This window comes from Bombyx mori, chromosome 12 (assembly GCF_030269925.1).
Source record: "Bombyx mori chromosome 12, ASM3026992v2".
Lineage (NCBI taxonomy): Eukaryota > Metazoa > Arthropoda > Insecta > Lepidoptera > Bombycidae > Bombyx > Bombyx mori.
This window is the reverse complement of record NC_085118.1, coordinates 5,829,073-5,849,242: the sequence shown is the minus strand read 5'-3', so window position 1 is coordinate 5,849,242 and position 20,170 is coordinate 5,829,073. Positions and strand designations below refer to the sequence as shown.

The following is a 20,170-nucleotide window of genomic DNA, read 5'->3' as shown; positions in this document are numbered from 1 at the left end:
TTATTACAACAATTAAATGAGTCAGTCAAATTTTTGAGAAACTAGGGCTGTCTTCTCAGAATAACGAACGTGCCTTATAAGGTTTTCTAACGGTTAAAAGGAATTTAAATATTTACGGAGTTTTCATTATGAGCTCTTTTAAAAATTCGTAGTCAGTCTAGATTTCGTTTTGTTCACTTTTAGGAAATTCCATAAAAACACCCTTTTAAAAGAATGAAATATGAATGACGCAGTTAGAAATCTTTTGTCACTAATAAATCGAATACAAATGTGTCAACCCTAAATTAAACGAAGACAGTCGGAGATCGATGACCACGCCCTCGCAGACTATTCAGCTAATTGCCTAATTATTTTTATTGCCTGTTTGTTTTGTATTCGACCATCTCATCCAATTTTCCAATTAATTTACAAACTCAACTTAAGTCTCTTGAAAATCTTCGAACAGCATATTAAAAAACTCCTCAATAAAATTAAGGATGTCGCTTCTTACAAAAACGACTGAGCAATTTATTAGGTCAGACAAAAGTTTATTGCTTGAATATTTCATTAATGTAAAAGCGAACTTAATTGGTCTCTATTTTGGTCGTGAATATATTAATAATCGGTTAACGTTCTAAATGCGGTCTCTTTGTTTCCTCAAAGAGCACGTTCCAAAACACGAGCCGGCCCCTCAAAAATTATGTGAGTATCGCTTTACCGAATAGATTTAGCACTCATATTCCATTTTGAAAAATAACATATTAATAATCCAAGCTATTTATTTTTTCCCACACTCGTTACGAACTTGTTAACCTTGATACTTTAAGATATTTATCTACGAAAGACCTATTGCATTATAATAGTGTAGATCACGACCAGTTTTTACTTAAACGTGTATTTGGTTTAAATTTTTTTTTTGCTAAACAACTTAATTATAGTTCATATATCGAAATAAATATTTAGATGAGAAAAATGATCTATGACAATTGAAAATCATGTATCGTCTATATAATCAAAATAATTGTCTTCGTTTGTGAGTAGTATGAAAAAATCGGAGAATATGTATAATTAATTATTGAAGACTTATAATAATATGCGTCACACACGTCTCCCGTATTGCCAGATGAAATTTCTGTCATGTTTATGGCATGATTTTTTAAAAACCGAATACATACAAAATCGAATCGAGAATGATTAACGCTTCTCAAATTTTAAAGCCCCACTGCTACTTAAAGGTAAACTATTTGATTAGTCTGTTAAAAATCGTGAGTGTTCCGGGCGAGGTCGTCGGGTGATCGAATTGGTGGAGGCACCGGGGCCCATTGTTCGACCGAGGCCAAGGTCTGACGTGTTTACATCGCGGGCAAAGATGATGCATTATTATAAGAAAAAAAAATAGCGGCACGTGTTTCGTTTTTAGGCCATTTATTAACCTTACTTCTGGTTTAGTTTTGTATTGCATGCCTTTTATGTGTATTTGAGAATGGCTTTTGAAGTGGCATGTACAAGGTTGAAAATACTTCGTAGGTTGTATTATTGAATGCTATGAAAGAGACATTGAAATAATAATAGTTTGAGAGTGTCGGTGACACCGTTAAAAGTACTTTTACGGTTTAATCTTGCACTTATTATTTGCGTGATAAATAATAAACATAATAAGAAAAATTGTTTTAATTATTAAATGGAATTTTTTTAGTTAACTAATCACAATTTTAAACGTTCCATGATCACACAGATATCCTAGGATTTTGTTTGATTTTCAGATAACACTGAAATTCACGCTCAAGCTCTGTATATCATTAACAAATATATTCTATATTCTCTATAAGGGAAACGTTAAAACAAATTACCCGTTTGTAAATAAAATTACAATCTTTATTCAAATTAAAACACGAATGTCCGTCGAAAAAATACGAGAATAAATTTTATAAATAAAGATAACGTTTTGCGTATTTAATTAGAGTACCCGTGTTTTGTAAATGATGTAACGATGAATGGAGTATTCACGCCCACATTTTGCAATGTCGCAAGCTTTTTAAGCAGTCGAAGAGACCCTGGGAACAGTGACTGGGTATAATTTAATAAAAATAATGAACTACACTATCCCGAGGTATACAAAAATTTGAGAATTTTTCGTAAATAGATATTTAAAAAAATTAAAAATTAGAAAGCGGAAAATATCGTCTCAGTAATAATAGCAATTGATGAATCCCTTCATTATCTGAGAGCCTGATGTTATGAAACGTATTTTTAAATCGTCTCGTACGTAAATATTTATAAAATTCATTGCGTCTAGAATATGAGGGAAGCATAGATTTCTAAATCAAAGCAATTATCCATCGTCACTTTTTCGTTTCCTTGGTGCGTGCATAGCCATCGCGTATTGAGATGGGGAATTTAAACAGCTTTGACAATATACCTAATAAAAACCTGCACATATTTTAAATAAGAAACTTTGACAGGGAATTTTTAATATAGTCATAAATGATGCGACAATCTTGTAACCTATCTGCCGTCGAACGTACCAAACACCGTTAATACCAGCGCCAAGCTTCAGAAATGATGTTCTAAACGCACTAAAAAAACTCGCATCCTAACCACTGCTCAAAGAACGGATCGTGTGTATCTTGAATATTCGAAGCCACTCATTATGTAAGCGAGGGTCATAGTAAGAGATTTCGGAGCACGTTCGTTTCGTGCACGCATGAATGGCGCCTCAAAGGCACCTTGAAGCGTCATTGTTTTTAGGCGTCTTTATCCTGTCATGCTTTATGCGTTAATTATTCTATTATATCTCAAGGCCTGTAAATTGGAACTGGGCGAAAGAATGCGTGGGATGCGCGGCACACGAAGCTATCATTTGAATAACGTGCCTATGCTCTAAAACTTTGAGGTTATTCCAGCTAGGTAGCAGCGGATAGGTGAGCTCACGGGCTCAACTTAAGAGAATTTGCTAACACTAGCCCTAGGACGAGCAGTGCTTCGCAAAATCTACCACCGGATCGGAATCGCGACCCACTGAGACTTGAGGGTCCTAAAAGTACCGAGAGAAGAATCCGACAAGACATGTTTCGGGCGGCTTTGCGTTGCTCCGTCGCGGTCGGATAAGAAATTTACCTGCAATTTTAGTCATATACTAGCTGACCCGGCAAACGTTGTTTTGCCATATATAAGATTTCTAGGGATTTCTAATGTAGAAAAAAATAATCTAACTTTTTGTAAGTGTGTAAGGATGTGGTAAATTAGTGAAAGAGGCATGTAGCGCTGTGAATGATGAGGAAATATAAAAATAACAAAACCTCATTCAACCACATTATGCCTCATTATAACAAAAAAAAAAATTGTCCAAAAAATAAAAAAAATAATGTTAAGGGTGGACAATCCTTATCACTTAGGGGTATCAAAAATAAATAGTAGCCGATTCTCGGACCTACTGAACATGCACATAAAATTTCAGAAAAATCGGTCAAAGCGTTTCAGAGGAGTATGGTAACTAACATTGTGACACGAGAATTTTATATATAAGATCGTTCGTCGTTCTAAGCTACTAATCATTCCTGTTTTTATTAATTCAACGAGGACCATTTACAGATAGGTTAATCGTTAAAAAAAATACTACATCGAAAATATTTTTGTTTGACTTGAAATGTTTTACGTATAAACATACACCTCGATTTTATATACCCGAATTAACTCAAACATTTGTTATTTAAGGTCGCGTGTAAGTAAGTGGGTGCATCTAGCACTTTGTTAATTCACATACGATTGTCAAGTTTGACACCGTCACGCTGTGCCTCCGCATACGGCTCCAATATTATGACAAATTTATCTAATCTTATAATTAGTTGTTCAATCTACGGTACAAACATTTGGGTGCCGGTCGTGCGATCCGGTTTGGTCGTGGCTCTTTCGTTGAGAAAGTAGGGAACCGGTCTTCCGCGGCTCCTACTGGGCGTCTGTCTACTTTCAAATCACAATAGACCTGCCCTATCTCTGTAGCTCCACAGATCACTTAATGGTATCTAGTGCGTGACAGAACGGCCTACTTGTGTTTTTAAGTTAGATTGGCAATAATTACGTTTAGAAATTAAAATATGACAATCGCAACTTGCGCTAAAAGTTAATGCAACAATAAGAATGAAGATGTCACTTGTGTAAAATAATGTAGGTGAACTGTAACTTTTGGTAATGTTAACAAAACAGTATTGGAGTTCCCAATTTTTTTTTACATTAAAAGGTATTCAAAATAAAATCCAACCTGACATGTATATTGGATTGTAGTTTTTTTTTTAATATTTTTTTTATTGCTTTGATGGTTATACGAGCTCACAGCTCGCCTGGTGTAAAGTGGTTACTGGAGCCCATAGACATCTACAACGTAAATGCGCCCCCTACCGTGAAATATAAGTTCTAAGGTCTCAGTATAGTTACGACGGCTGCCCGACCCTTCAAACCGAAACGCATTACTGCTTCACGGCAGAAACAGGCAGGGTGGTAGTACTTACCCGTGCGGACTCACAAGAGGTCCTACCAACAGTAAAAGTGTAGTGTAGTGCCGTCGCTGCAATCGCGAGAATAATACACGCACCAAGATCATGCAATATGAAGTTATTTGAGTAACATCGAAACTTATGTGTAATGCCAAACCCGAATATCTCAACCAGTCAGCCTTGCAATGTGTTTGTCAAACACAAACGTTGGAACAGACGTATCAACAGTGCCTTTATGAACTTAAAGCTTTTAGCACTTCACTAAAATACAAGACTAGTCTAGAGAGTATACCTAGTCAGGTCATAAGTATTGTCACACAGTAAAAACTTTTCTTTTAGAATGCTGGCCACAAAAAAGTTTATTGAATTCGAATTTCGAATTGTTCATGAAAATAAAAATGTATACTTTTAGAATTTTACTCATTTTTAAATATGGAGTGGACGCTTAAAGAAGACCGTGTTGCAGTTATTGCGTTGCATCGTTGCGGTTACGCGCCAATTCAAATTTTTAACATACTGAAAATTTTGAATATAACCAAAAGATTCGTTTATCGTACCATCAAACGATACGATGAAGACTCTAGTGTAGATGACAGGTCAAGAAGTGGTCGCCCTCGGTCTGTTAGAACTCCAGCAGTCATAAAAGCTGTGAAGGCGCGAATTCAAAGAAATCCCAAACGTAAGCAGAAACTGTTGGCCCTTCAGATGGGGTTAAGCAGAACCACGGTGAAAAGGGTGTTAAATGAAGACTAGGGCTTCGGGCATATCGAAGAAAAACAGGACATCGTTTGAATGCTCGTCTAATGGACCTGAGACTGAAGAGATGCCGCGCTTTATTGAAGCGGTACGCGGGAAAAATATATCGGGAAATTGTTTTTTCGGATGAAAAAATTTTACCGTAGAAGAGAGCTACAACAAACAAAATGATAAGGTGTACGCACACAGTAGTGAAGAAGCGAGCAACCGTATTCCGCGTGTCCAACGAGGTCATTTTCCATCCTCGCTCATGGTATGGTTGGGAGTTTCTTATTGGGGCTTAACAGAGGTACATTTTTGTGAGAAAGGTGTAAAAACGAATGCAGTTGTATATCAAAATACAGTCCTGATGAACCTTGTGGAACCTGTTTCTCATACCATGTTCAATAACAGGCACTGGGTATTCCAACCAGATTCGGCGCCAGCTCATAGAGCGAAGAGCACACAAGACTGGCTGGCGGTGCGTGAAATCGACTTCATCCGGCACGAAGACTGGCCCTCCTCCAGTCCAGATTTGAATCCGTTAGATTACAAGATATGGCAACACTTGGAGGAAAAGGCGTGCTCAAAGCCTCATCCCAATTTGGAGTCACTCAAGACATCCTTGATTAAGGCAGCTGCCGATACTGACATGGACCTCGTTCGTGCTGCGATAGATGACTGGCCACGCAGATTGAAGGCCTGTATTCAAAATCACGGAGGTCATTTTGAATAAACTTTAGTGTCATAAGAATCTATGTTTTGTTAAGTTCATTTTGGTATATGAATGGTTACATAATGAATAAACTTGTTTAAATTATTTTACATTAAACATGTGACAGAATTTATGACCTGACTAGGTAGGAATATTGAACGACAATTATGGCTCTTTAGAATTATTAATGTTTTTGTGTATTGATGGCTGGGAATTCGGAGGTCTGGCTAGTCTCAACCAGTTCCCAGAGCGTGTTGACTTTGATTATTATACAACAAAACAATGGCTTCATGTATGATAGCTTTGTGAGAGAAATGGGCATAGATAGAACATCTTAGTTTCAAAACACCTTTAGTCGTAAAATATTTTGTGGGTTTTGGTTTGCCGCGATGTCTTTAGACCAGATTATAAATGATTTAAAAAAAAAAGTTAACTGTTCGTATATCATTCTATAAATTCCCCATACTTTAAAACAAAACCCAAACAAAAAAACATCGATTTTTACATAGCTGCGTTTACGAAGTAAATGTTATATAATTTGGTGACTCATAATTATGTTTTTAATGTTTCCTATATTATGTTATAAAATTGAAGGTGATATTTTATGAACGCGGTAGGTAAAAATCTGTTCGTATCTAGCCTCGAAACCGCCGTCAAAATGATATATCAAAACCATAACAAGCCAAATATATTTTGTGCACTGATCGTAATTAAGCAGCAAGGAACAAAAACATGTGAACTTTATTGTATTAGTATAAAGCTTAAAATCGTTTCGAATTTGTATAGAGCGTATTTTGGTCGAATGCACACACGCAGCGAGCGGCGGGCAGCGATATAAAATCATCTCGACAAAAACATCGTTATTTTTATTTCAACCAAGGCCAAGAGCGCCATGCTGCATTTTGCTGTACATTCACGGAACCGAAACGTAACAAGTGACAGCACATTCGAAACAAGTACCCGCAGACGCAGTTTTATTTTTGTAACAATAAATTCTGCTCGCGACATTTTGCTTTTGAAGTTTAATTTTATTCGTCGACAATGTAGACTTTAAACAAGGTCTTTTCCTACATATATAACGTTTTATAGTTTTGTTTCGGAGTCTTGCATGTGTTCTTGTTCTTTTTTTTTTATGGGATACATTTATAATTCGAAATTTGCACACGATTCTATAGCAGACTCTGCGCGGAACAGTGGTTCTGGTTCTAGAAAGTAAACAAAAAAAAAAACAAGTGATACTTCGACATATGTCGCAAGGTGCTGTTTGGCGACATTATCGTGATGTTAATGAGGTCCATAAATATTAAACAAAAATGATCACGTCGATCACGCAAAAGATCTAGAAAAAAAACGAACCACGTGTAAAGCGGTAGGCAGCGGCTTGGCTCTGCCCCTAGCATTGCTGAAGTCCATGGGCGACGGTAACCACTCACCATCAGGTGGGCCGTATGCCCGTCTGCCTACAAGGGCAATAAGAAAAATGAGTATGTAAAGGCTTTTTAGGGCTTCGACGGTTGAATAAGCTCAAGGTTCACCTGGTGTAAGTGATTACTGAAGATTACATTACTACGCGATTGCCGCAATCCATATTGAGATATATGCTCTGTTTCAATTGCATAGAATAACGACTGTTCCAACTTTCGGCAGATATGGACAGGATTATTGGTATGTACCCGCGCGAAATTACAAAACGCCCTGCTACAGATAACCGCTCTTAATAGTATAACAATAAAAGGTGCAAAATAGTTATTCGCGGATTCAAATCTAATATTTCCAAAAGAACTAACATGCAAAGAAACATTGACAAAAACTAAAATTTACGAAAACGTGCATTAAGGTATTCGTCATGTTCTAAACAATTTTGTCTGTATTATTTATGAACCATTAAATTGGGTATTACGTAAGGGGCCGTTGTCAGTGTTTTTTTTTTTTTTTATAAAAATAATGTAACCCATTGTGCGTTCAAGGTTACCCATATAGAGGTACAGTCGAGCGCACTTCCGCTGACGCAGAGCCGAGCCAAACTTGAATATCAACGCTTGTAAAGGGAATAATTAGCATTTCTTTGCATTTCTACTGTACAATAATACTACTGTACAATAGTACAGACATAGCAATATAGTTTTGAACGATGATACCATTTAAAATTCCTGTATGTCATTCTAAATAATTGAGTTCGCTTTAAGGATGTAGCCATAATTATAATTGAATATGCAATTTCGAAAAGGGCACATGTCGCATATTTTGTCAAATACGTTTTTCATATACATGTAGTTTTGAGGCTTACCTACACACATTTTATAATAATTCCAGTAATTTTCAATTGCTAATTATTATTAACACTAAAATATATCTCAAAAGTTAATATTTTAAATTTTACACTGCTTTAGAAAATAATCAGTTTTTTTCATTTCCTGAACATTTTACATTTTCAGAGATGTGCCCTTTTCGAAAATGCATATTCACTTAAGTACATATTTAGAAATGCAAAACATTATCTTGCGTGTTTACATATTTTGAGATAATGTTTATTAATATAGCACACAGTTTGGGTTTTGTCTTAAACAAAACAGGTATGCGACGACCAACGCAAAACAACGCACCATAAAACGCAGTTGTTAAAATTAAAATCTACATAATATTCGCGAATACATAATAAACGTTTTTATCGAAGTTCGAACGTAAACATTGTTATATAGACACGCCCAGTCCGATACGGAAGCCGGTATCTAATTCGCGTGGCCTTGGCAGTGAAAAAACTTGTTTTTTTTTGCGCTGCCTTGAGATTTTTTTCGTTTTTGCGCGCTCGATACGATTACGTTATCTTGTTATTGTGCTGTGTTTAGATCTACGCGTGTATCGAGTTGCACTATGAATAATATGCGGTAGTTCGCGGCGGTTTGTTATTAACAAACCACGATTGGAATACCATGTTATTAACAAAGACGATGCCAATAAATCTTAGTGGGCGGTTTAATGTGGCTTGAAGTTGATTGTTAATGTAAAAGATAATACAGAGAATTTTTAGGCCAAGCCGCGTTAATTAGGGTTCATCTTTTAGATTTTTTTTTTAATACTTCATACACAATCAAACAGTACAAACCAGGATACACAATAGCCGAACTAGCTTATGGATCAACTAAGCGCTCATTTTGTGTTTTAACACATTCACACGTCTCTCAGTTCTAAAATTAACAGCTAACACTGGAGATAATTTGAATTGAATTTTAAAATCTCAATTTTAGTAATGTTTATATTATAATAACAAAATTAAAATCATAGCACAAGGATAAAATAAAAGAAACACCAAAATAAAAAAATAAAAAAACAAAAGACGAATTACTACTGGAGAAACAACTCGACGACGGTTGACGTCATGCAAGTGGCCGGTCGTAAAATTGAAGTGAAATCCTTATGCAGCATGATGAGGAGACATGCAGTACCGACCCTACATCATGTGGTATAAGGGCAAGAAGAAGAATGGTAATGATCGAGCTCCATCGGTCGCGAGTGGAGTCAGCGAAACGCCGGGAAACATTCAACAGTATGATGAATAATTTGAATGTAAATTGAAATATAGTGTTCAAAATGTGCTTCAATCTATCTATCTATCTATATAAAAACGGATTGCTGTTCGTTTGTCACGCTAAAACTCGAGAACGGCTGGACCGATTTGGCTAATATTGGTTTTGAATGTTTTGTGGAAGTCCAGAGAAGGTTTAAAAGGTAGATAAATATGAAAATGCTCGGAATAAAATAAAAGTAACAATTTTGTTTTTCCTTTGATATATATAGCCACCGTCGGGCGGATTCCTTTTGTTTGTTTTAAGTTTATTTTATACGAAAGTCTATGTCTTTTATTTCTCGATTGAGGCACTACGAAGTCTGCCGGGTCAGCTAGCTTAAAATATAAAATACATCAAACACATCAACGGATCATGTTTCTATACAATTTAGTTTTATTTAAAAATAATACTACGACGGAGTCAAAGCGAACATCTATATCTCATTACCATTAATTTTTTTCGAACAGTACATTATTACATATTTAGAAATGTCAGCCGTTCAATAAAAGGCTATTCCTGGTACGGAACTTCATTGGCGTGCAATCCAAGTTGTAGTTTACCAACTGATATATAATTTAATGTATTCATTATTATTAATGCAAGCAATCTCAAACTAAGATCTTATCCACAATCTCTTTGCACTTGTAGCGTCTGGACGCTCGTAAAACGATGTATTATTATTATCTTAGTTTGCTTAAAGTATAGTACAGTATCATGATCGAAAAATATTTTCATTTTACAATTATTAATTAATGTACATAAATTGATGGATGTGACACACGCTTATACAGTTAAATAACTGTATACTTAGCTGATAATTATCTACGCATATTAAGAGAACGAAACAAACATAATCGAAACTTTCATAAGTTCTTTTTGTGTAATAACCTCTCCGTGTTTTCAGAGCTGGGGCTGGCGCCAATGGCATCTTCTCTCGAAGACTCGATTTCTCCACCTTCAACCTACTTCCGAAACACAAAGTCAACTCTTACCAGATCAAGGTGAGATATTATTTTTTAATGAAGATACTGATCGTTAGTGAGTGAGCGAAGAAATGGTATATGATAGAGGAGTATGGAAGGAGAAAACATGTTGCGCCGACCCCAGGTGACTGGGAGAAGGGCAGGACAATGATTACGATACTGGTCGTCTGTTTGTATAATAACTGGTGGTATCGTTTATTGTGAGCCAACACGGATAACCTGTCTATTATTGCAGCAAAGCAGTAATGATCCAGTTCGAAAAATAGGACAGCGTTTAATTAGATAGTATACTTCGATCTCATGTTTTAAGATGGGTGGTAGCTACCAAGATGTGATGTCTATGGGTTCTACCAACAACACATTATTACTTGGGCTGTTAGCTTCGACTATTCATCAAGTATTTAAAAAAATTGCGCTTCTATTCTTGAGAAATTGATTTCTACGTTATGTATTAATGTGGACCGCTCTCTATTTACGTTGTCATATGTGGGGGTTCCAGTAACTTCACTAAGTAGCTTAACCTTTGATGAACTATGAGCACGTTTTCCCATTTAAATCAATAAAGTATGTGTTCAAAATAAAACTAAAACGCAATGTACACAGAGTCTAAAATCACCAAGCCTTTAATTTAGAGGATTGGTCGAGGAATAGTTGCAGATATTTCGGGGATATTTTTTCCATTACATAATTTAAGCCCCGTGTGTCAATCGTATTTGTTTACTACCTATTCAAAACTGGTTATTTATTTATCAGCACACTACTTTGGCGCCGTCTGTCAGCGCACTAGCTTTCACAACCTCCATTGTCAGTCTTCTAAGAACTTAGTTTATCTTTGAATATACGTTCCGCTATCTTTATACAGTGTACATTTTAAGACCGTATGTGCATCGATTATGTATTACATACAACTTTGTTCACTGTATTTGTATGGTGATAAAATATTTTAATGTTAAAGGTTACAGCGAAGCGAGACTAGCTTTGTTTGAGGCGCCGTAAAAACCACAACTTGACACTTTTCCCGATAAAACATTGTAAGTGACGTAGCACCGACACCCAGCTATATTTTTCCACGAAATAAAATGTAACTTTGTTTTAATTTAAGTGGTTTTACATCCTATGGATTCATATCGTTTGCTGTTTCCATAAAAGGATTATACTATGTAATAAAAGAGGTGTTTCATGACACAAATTCGAAAGTCGTTCGAAAAAATATACTAGAAGTTTTTTTTTCACTTTTTTAAAGTAATTTTAAGGAATCTTTCACTAAGTTGAAGACAAACGTTTCACTTAAAAATTTGTCCACTTACCAAGGACCGATGACAATCCATTTTTTTCTAATTAGATATCATATCCTGAACAGTGAATGCTAGTGTAAATTTTAATACTTCTTAATTTTTTGATTCAAATTTGGTATTAAAAATGCTTTTTTTATATTTGTCTCCGTAATTTTAGGATTATTTGCATTGAAAGCAATGTATCTTAAACAAAAATCGCGCGAGAACGGCGGGTGTCCAACAGATGACTTCGCTTTACATTGCGGGCTTACGATATTAAACAAAATGCAAAAAATATTATTCATGCTTAGCCTAATAAATTTATATTCTTTTACTTTTTCTTTAGATAATACATATCCCACTGAGTTTCTCGCGGGATCTTCTCAGTGGGTCGCGTTTTCGATCTGATGGTAGATACTGCGAAGCACTGCTCTTGCTAGGGCTAGTGTTAGTAACACCTCCGGTTTGAGTCCCTAGAGCTCACCTACACGCTAGGGTAACGCTGATATAGCCTCTCAAGGCTATCAGCATAGGTAGGAAAAAAATAGACTACCTATTTAGCTTTTATTGCTTAAAGTTGTAGAGTGTAATTGAAACTTCCAACTCCTCATGTTATTATTTGGGCTCTGAGTTCCTAAAAATCGACCGAAATAAACTCCCAAACCATCTAAACACATACCGAAACACTAATGTTGGTCGATGTACTGGCAGTCATATATGTACATAATATTTAAAAAAACCTTCAAGTAAATAGGCGAAGTGACATAATGAAAATAATCGTAAATATCTAAAGCGTATTTCAATATTTACATAGAATTTACGATAGGAATTTATTTACATAATGCACGTTTAAAATTCAGTTTTCGAGTAATGGCTAATGCTTCACGAAAGCTGTTTTGATAAGCCTCACCTTAAAAATCTATATATTAATACGTGAAGCAAAAACTTTGTATCCCTTTTTACGAAAATTGCGCGGACGGAGGAGTATGAAATTTTACACACTTATAGAGAATATAGAGAAGAAGTGCACAATGCTAATATTTTTTTTAAAATAATGCATAAATGATACATTAAATCAATAAAGAAAACATTACACACACCACATACCATGTATTTGACGCACAGACGCATGCATACTATTTATTGTCAAACTTTTGTTCTTGACGTCGGTGGTCAAATTGAGAATAGATTAAATATTGTTTGTTTTTATTAATATTTTTTTATAGTGTAGCCTTGGCGAAATTTGTGATTATAGTATGTGTACAAACTTACAATTCCAATTAATTATAGTCGAATTTCGATTACTGCGGGACCTCTAGTACTTATAAAAATTTTAAACAATTAATATTTTCAAATTCATTCGATTTTATTATGTTACAAATTGTGTTATTTTTTTATTATATTTGATAATAATACGATTTAGCCTTTCTTAATCGATTTGATTACTGAACGTTATACAAAATCGGTATTCAATCGAATCTGAATGATTTTTGTGTTTTAAATAGTAATCGTATCGTTAACGAAACAGTCAAAAGACAAAACAAAAGAGTCTTAACGCAATCCAAGGCATACCAAAAAAAATTGCGAAAAATGCAACCCTATTATTCTACAAAGAAGGATCGTTGCAAATATATTATTAAACATTCTGGGCTTATTAGACGAGACAGGTTGCTATAAGATCTTATACCAAGCATCTCCAGAAACATAGCCGTTGTAACTATACTGAGATCTCAGAACTTATATGTCAAGGTGGGTGGCGCGTTTACGTTGTAGATGTCTATGGGCTCCAGTAACCACTTAACATCAGGTGGGCTGCGAACTCGTCCATCCATCTAAGCAATAAAAAAAAAAAAAATGAATCCTGTCAATTGAAACGATATTCTGCTATGAAACCCTAATATTTCATTCATTGTAACACAAGTGTTATTGAATACAAAAATCACACCTATTATTTTACTTTAATTTCCATTATTTTAATAATATTCACACCTATTTATTGTAATTTCGAAAGTGAGTTTGTGGTTTGTCTATCTATAATGCTTCACCTCATAACTAATAAAACAACGGTCATGAAAATTTGCTAACACGTTGTCAGGCATTATTATGCCAAAAACAACATAATATCACTTTGGATTCGATTGTTCTCGAACGATTGTATGTAGATTGCAATTTATTTACATAGCAAATGAATGGAAAATCTAGAAATACAAACAAAATTTTCAAAGAAATTGGTGATTCCTTCCATAATACCCTGATAAAAATATAAATAGGACTGTGAAGTTTTTAGAAGGCCTTAATTCACATGTATTCAAAGAATGCAACCTGTTACCGATATTCCTGAAGGTCTTAACGACGGAGGGAAGATCTTCCACCGAAGTGATATCGCTCGGTCGACCGATAATCCGAATGTTGTTGTTCAGAACTTGTATACACATATGCAAACTTATCTTAAAAATGTCGTAAGCGAGATTCAGGTATCTTCCAAATATCTTGTGTTGTATGATGGCTACCCACCACATTCCTGGATTCGATATATTTCTGGATTTTACTATTTAATCGCACATCCGTTGTATTTGACGAGTCCATTGGTCGTCTTGATCTTATGTAAGTACCGAAGTCCGTTGACAACGAGCCCACTTTGATACACGAATTGATAATCTCAATTGTGTTGTCGGATATCTAGAAATGGGATATTGATACCCACCCTTGTAGTCTGGGCAATATATCTTACCACCAATCGCTGGTACATTTTTGGGTTCTATTTTCTGTAAACAATAAAGAACACAGTTTGGAGGTACAAGGGATGCAGAGCAGAAAGAATTTGTTACTAAGGTGCTATGAAAATAGAGTTGCAATAGCTAAATAGTCGAGTAATGTCCGATCCTCTGATCTAAGCTCATTGAAATTCCAAGACGAGTGCTAATTTTAAAAAAAGTATCTTATCGAAGGTTAGTCATATTGTAAGAATAACTAAAAAAGACATCAGAGCAACTAACCTAATCCATTATGCACGTCCGCAACATGTTAGTTGTTTGTATCTGTTAACCACTTAACTTACGAACATTTGCTGAATAATTAATTATTGTATTACGTGTTTAAATATGTGTCAAGTAGCAGACAAATTTTTTAAAGAACATTATAGTAATTTACTGAAGTCACTATCTGTCTTACATCTCAATTGTGCCACGGCTATCTTATCCTTCATTCCGGATCATAGGCAGAATTGTGTTATCTAGGTTCCATATAAAACTCCTTTCAACTTCTCAAGGTGCCTTTCCATTACTAGAGATTGGTCGTCAACAAGATTTGTCTTTGTTTTTCGTCAAGTGCAACGGGTGATCCACGATGGCGATGTCATCAGGTTTGGGCCCCGTGAGCTCACCTACTAGTTAAGGCTACGCTGATATAACCTCTCAAGGCTCTCAGCTTTTTTATTGTTCTTGTAGGCAAACTAGCTTATGGCCCACCTGATGGTGCTTTCTGTCGCCCATGGACTTCAGCAATGCCAGGGGCAGAACCAAACCGCTGCCTACTGATTCCCGTCACACGCCCTACTGTTCCTTAGGTACACTTCACAACACATCCCACTGCTAGTAAAATGGCAATACACCATCAGCGTACGATTAATTCAGCAATTGTTTCTCTTTATATTCGTTACGAGCGGTATCTAATCTCGGGCCTTGAGCCACTTATGTGTCAACCAACGGTCATTCGCCCGCAGTAACTATTTATACTCGATGTTTGTTTGTTATTTATTACAGAACATACGGCGTTGGTACTTATTTTTAATGTTACGTTGATTGAATAATTGTTTTCAGTTCGTATCTTATCAGATACGTACGGTACAGCAATGATGTGCATTATTTTAAATTGAAGGTGGTTTTATTGATGCATAGTCTGGAATAACCTTAAAAAATTTGTAATGTCTTTCAGAAAATATTTTCGAGAGAGAGTACAAGTTGAATTTACCCGGACTATCAACGTAAAAAAAAACCAAATTCATTTTATATGTTACTAGCTGACCCGGCAAACATTGTTTTGCCATATATAAGATTTCTAGGGAATTTCTAGTGTAGAAAAAAAAACTAACTTATTGTAAGTGTGTAAGGATGTGGTAAATGAGTGAAAGAGGTATGTAGTGCTGTGAACGATGAGGGAATATATAATAAAAATAACAAAACCTCATTCAACCACATAATACCTCATTAAAACAAAAAAAAAGTCCAAATAAAAAAAAAATATGTTAGGGGTGGACAACCCTAATCACTTAGGGGTATGAAAATAGATAGTAACCGATTCTCAGGCTTACTGAATATGCATAAAAAATTTCATGAGAATCGGTCAAGCGGTTTCGGAGGAGTACGGGAACGAACATTGTGACACGAGAATTTTATATATTAGATTAGGAAATATTTTGTTATGCAATCGAGGTATTTGGCTCCGAACATCGATAATAGTATATCCGTGACTCTAAACAGACGAGTTCTAGAAATTTAACAAGCTTAATTGCATTGCCGCTGCGATACGTGGGTCATTAGTGAATTGATTTATCTTGTCACGCCATCGTTGTTTGTTTGATTCCTTAAAACAAATTAACCTCTTCTAAATTACGTCATCTGTTTGACTCGCTTATATTGTTTTTCACAATATAATTATTTCAAATGATTTCAGTTCATCTTTGTAACTCATGAACATTTTTTTAAAATCATTCATCGATTTTATTATTCATTGCGAGTTCGATTTTAAATGGCCCTTTGAATTCAAATCTCAAAAGAATCTAATTAAAAACATTGTTTCACAGCATATTTCCAATAGTTTCTTTGATAATTCATATTTTTTTTTACATTTTAAGGTTAATCATATTGCTAATAAATTAGACGTAGTATCGTGCCATACCCGCTAATCTAGTGCCTGTTTAACACCGTAAGCGCACCAACTTCGGCACGCGAGATAATTCAAAACATTTTCTTCACTTATCTATCGCGTAAATAACGTGCCGACATTGTCTGCTGGTTGTCGACTCGCTTACGCTTCAGCTCGCGTGACTGTGGCCCATTTCCTCCGGTGAAAACTTGATAAAAATAATGCCCTAAAGAAGCAACTTACAAAGTACAAGACAAACAATTCCTACGATGAAATCGAATATGAAAGGAAATTATTTGTACCAGTATCTAATAACCGAGTGAAACGATACGAAACGCAGTTGTGAGCATGATTGATAACAACGACAGGCGAGGCACGTCCGCCAAGCGAGATCATTAAATACACGGCCACTTCTTCTATTTATGGTGGCCCGCTGTCTGCCAGCGGTATCGATTGCACGGTTTAGTCATGAAAAGCTAAAGCCTGCTCGTTTTATCGTCATCATTTTCACTTAGCAAAATACTGTATTGTATGTGCTACGGTTTTACTAAACGATTTTGTTCGTTGTTGTACTGATTGCCTCTTAGCGCTTCTTTTTTTCCTAACTATGCTGATAGCCTTGAGAAGCTATTTCAGCTTCTTGACGTGTAGGTGAGCTCACGGGGCTCAAGCCGGGAGTATTGCTAACACTGGCCCTAGTAAGAGCAGTGCTTCGCAGAATCTACCACCGGATCAGAAACGCGACCCACTGAGAAGATTTGGCGAGAAACTCAGTGGGCTGTCTCTATGGGCCTCTTAGCGCATTACTCTCATATAAAAGTTATGTTGTACGAGCTCTTAGGGAGATGTGGGCAGTGCGCGGTCGTCCATGTAACTGAATCCGGCAGATCCTCGCGGCCGTGTAACCCTACGCTTTGCTCAAGGCTTCCCATGTGTATTAACACCGCGTTTTTCATCTTGCTTCTCAAACATGTTGTTGAATATATAAAATTTTAGTGATACGTATTTTTAGTAGGTCTTAAGTTCCAAATCACAATCTTGTTCTTTATTTTATAAACTATATTCACCTTCGATGCCTCCAATGAACACTACGCCAACTCCAAATTCGTAGATTTACAGGAGGAGCGTTTAAACGAAAAAAGTTGATAAAATCTTTATTATTGCAGATATATTTATTGGTTTTTTTATGTAACTAGCTGATTTACTCTTGCTTCGAACCCCATCAATAATGATTAATTGTAATACTCTTAACATAGTGAAGCGATTTGCGTGAAAAACGAAAATTTCATAATTTTGAGTTAGAGTAGTGTTCATTGGAGGCATCGCTATGGTGGTAGAACTGAAATGATATAGAAACCCTTAATATCGAACTAGGCAATAGAGGCGAGGAAATAAGCTAAATTATGATTTCGTTTAATCTACACGTACACGGATAAATTTGTAGAAGACTGACAGTTGCAAAGTTTTCTTTTGGTTCCGTAAAAGGACTGAACCTAGAAAGTATTAAACTAATAGGTACAATAGGTCGGATAGGTCTCGCGTCGCAACTTTCCTTCGCCGCAAAAACTAGTGGAATTACATCGAGAAGTGCAATAAGTTCTAACCAGTCCACATGTCGGTCGTTTCGTAAGAACCAGATATACGTAATTACTCCATTGCACCAGGTGCTTCGTAAAAAAAAGTACGATTAAATCCTTAACAAAAATATATAAAAAAAAAAAAACTATCGTGTGTTTTTTTAAGTACGTCGATTTATATCCATCGATATCATCAAGCGTGTATCAGTTCAACAAGATTTAAATACTCAGAGATAATTGGAGCTTCATTTTCGAATTTAAAAGTACTTAAAACGCGTGTTTTATTGCGTATTACTTCCCTTAAGGTAAACTTTCGACACAGCCTAACCCGACAGAACTTTATATGGTGGTCAGTCAACGCGCGCGAACTTTATTCATCGATTGGGTACTTCAGATCAAGTTTTTGTATAATCACAAGTATCCACATTCAAGACACAAATGCTATAAACGGTTCGCTACTGTGAAACAGGTTTTTGTTAGCATCATAGTGTTGAATTCAATCGAAACGCGTACTTAGAGCCGACGTTACGAGGCGACATAATTCAAACTGAATGTTGAAACTTTTTGGTTTATGAACGTTAAAAAATTCTGTTTCATGCGTTTAGTTATTTTTATGACGTTAAATTATTAATGATATTATGATATCCAGTCAACCGGACGGAATTGACTATTAGTGTGATTTATATTGACGCAATTTAATATTAGGTTAATTCGAGCATAAAATCAGAATGAATGATTCAAGAGTGAATTTTTAAATTAATTAATAGAAACAAACTGAAACTAACTTATACTGCAGTAAAAATTTAATATTGTAGCTTTTGGATCATTTATTTAAAGGCCTGAAATATAATGATTTCAAAACGGATTTTATTGCAATGTCATCCTTCTGAAATAACGCCATGATGATACATTTAGAAACAGATATTAGTAATTCAAGCTTTTTTTTACCTACCTATCTTAGTAAACAATACCTGTGCAATTACAATATTATACATAATTTAACGGTAAGCAGCGGCTTGGCTCTGCCCCTGGCGTTGCTGACGTCCATGAGCGACGGTAACCACTCACCATCAGGTGGGCCGTATGCTCGTTTGCCTATACGGCAATAAATAATAATAATAATAATAAAAAAAGATCCCAACACGATTTAGCTCCGAAATGTAATCATTGTAATGTACTTGAGGTCTGGCGGTATTTTAAAATAAAAGCAACGGCTTAACAACAATTCGATAAAATTAATCCCCAATCTGTTCATAGTATCTGAGTGAAAACAGACAAGAATCAGACATAAATGATTCCATACAATTTGAGTGCTGTCATTCGACACCCACTTATAATCATCGCGTGATAGACATGCCTATATACATATTTTTTATCAGATGCTTCCGTTTTCATTTTGAGATAACACTATAATTTGTTTCATGATAATTGGAAACTATTTTCACTGCATTCATTGTGAATACACAGACGTACAGTACAATAAATAGATTTTACGTAACATTTATCATAAACTCGTACATAATATTATAAAATTAATATTTTCGTTTTGAGTAAACAAAATTTCTGAAGTATTTTTTTTATATTTTTTTATTGCTTAGATGGGTGAACGAGCTCACAGCCCACCTGGTGTTAAGTGGTTACTGGAGCCCATAGACATCCACAACGTAAATGCGCCACCCACCTTCAGATATAAGTTCTAAGGTCTCACGTATAGTTACAACGGCTGCCCCACCCTTCAAACCGAAACGCATTACTGCTTCACGGCAGAAATAGGCAGGTTGGTGGTACCTACCTGCGCGGACTCACAAGAGGTCCTACCACCAGTAACAGTTTAGTTGTAAACAATTTATTGATTTCAACACGAAAATTTTCGTACAGCCTTCTGCTATCATAAAACACATTTTATTAGTTGTGTAATAAAATTAAATCATGTTCACCTGATCTCGTTGCGAAACTGATCGATCGATAAACACATTAAACCGACTCGA

At 35.6% G+C, this 20,170-nt stretch overlaps 1 protein-coding gene across 1 annotated transcript in view; it reads left to right on the top strand.

The window, feature by feature from the left end:
- LOC101739039 (headcase protein) overlaps positions 1-20,170 on the top strand; it is an 81,252-nt gene that overhangs the window by 15,182 nt on the left and 45,900 nt on the right. Inside the window, exon 2 of the mRNA XM_004929407.5 lies at positions 10,390-10,486. Within this exon, the coding sequence (XP_004929464.1) occupies positions 10,390-10,486 (97 nt within the window). The remainder of the gene's footprint in view (positions 1-10,389; positions 10,487-20,170) is intronic.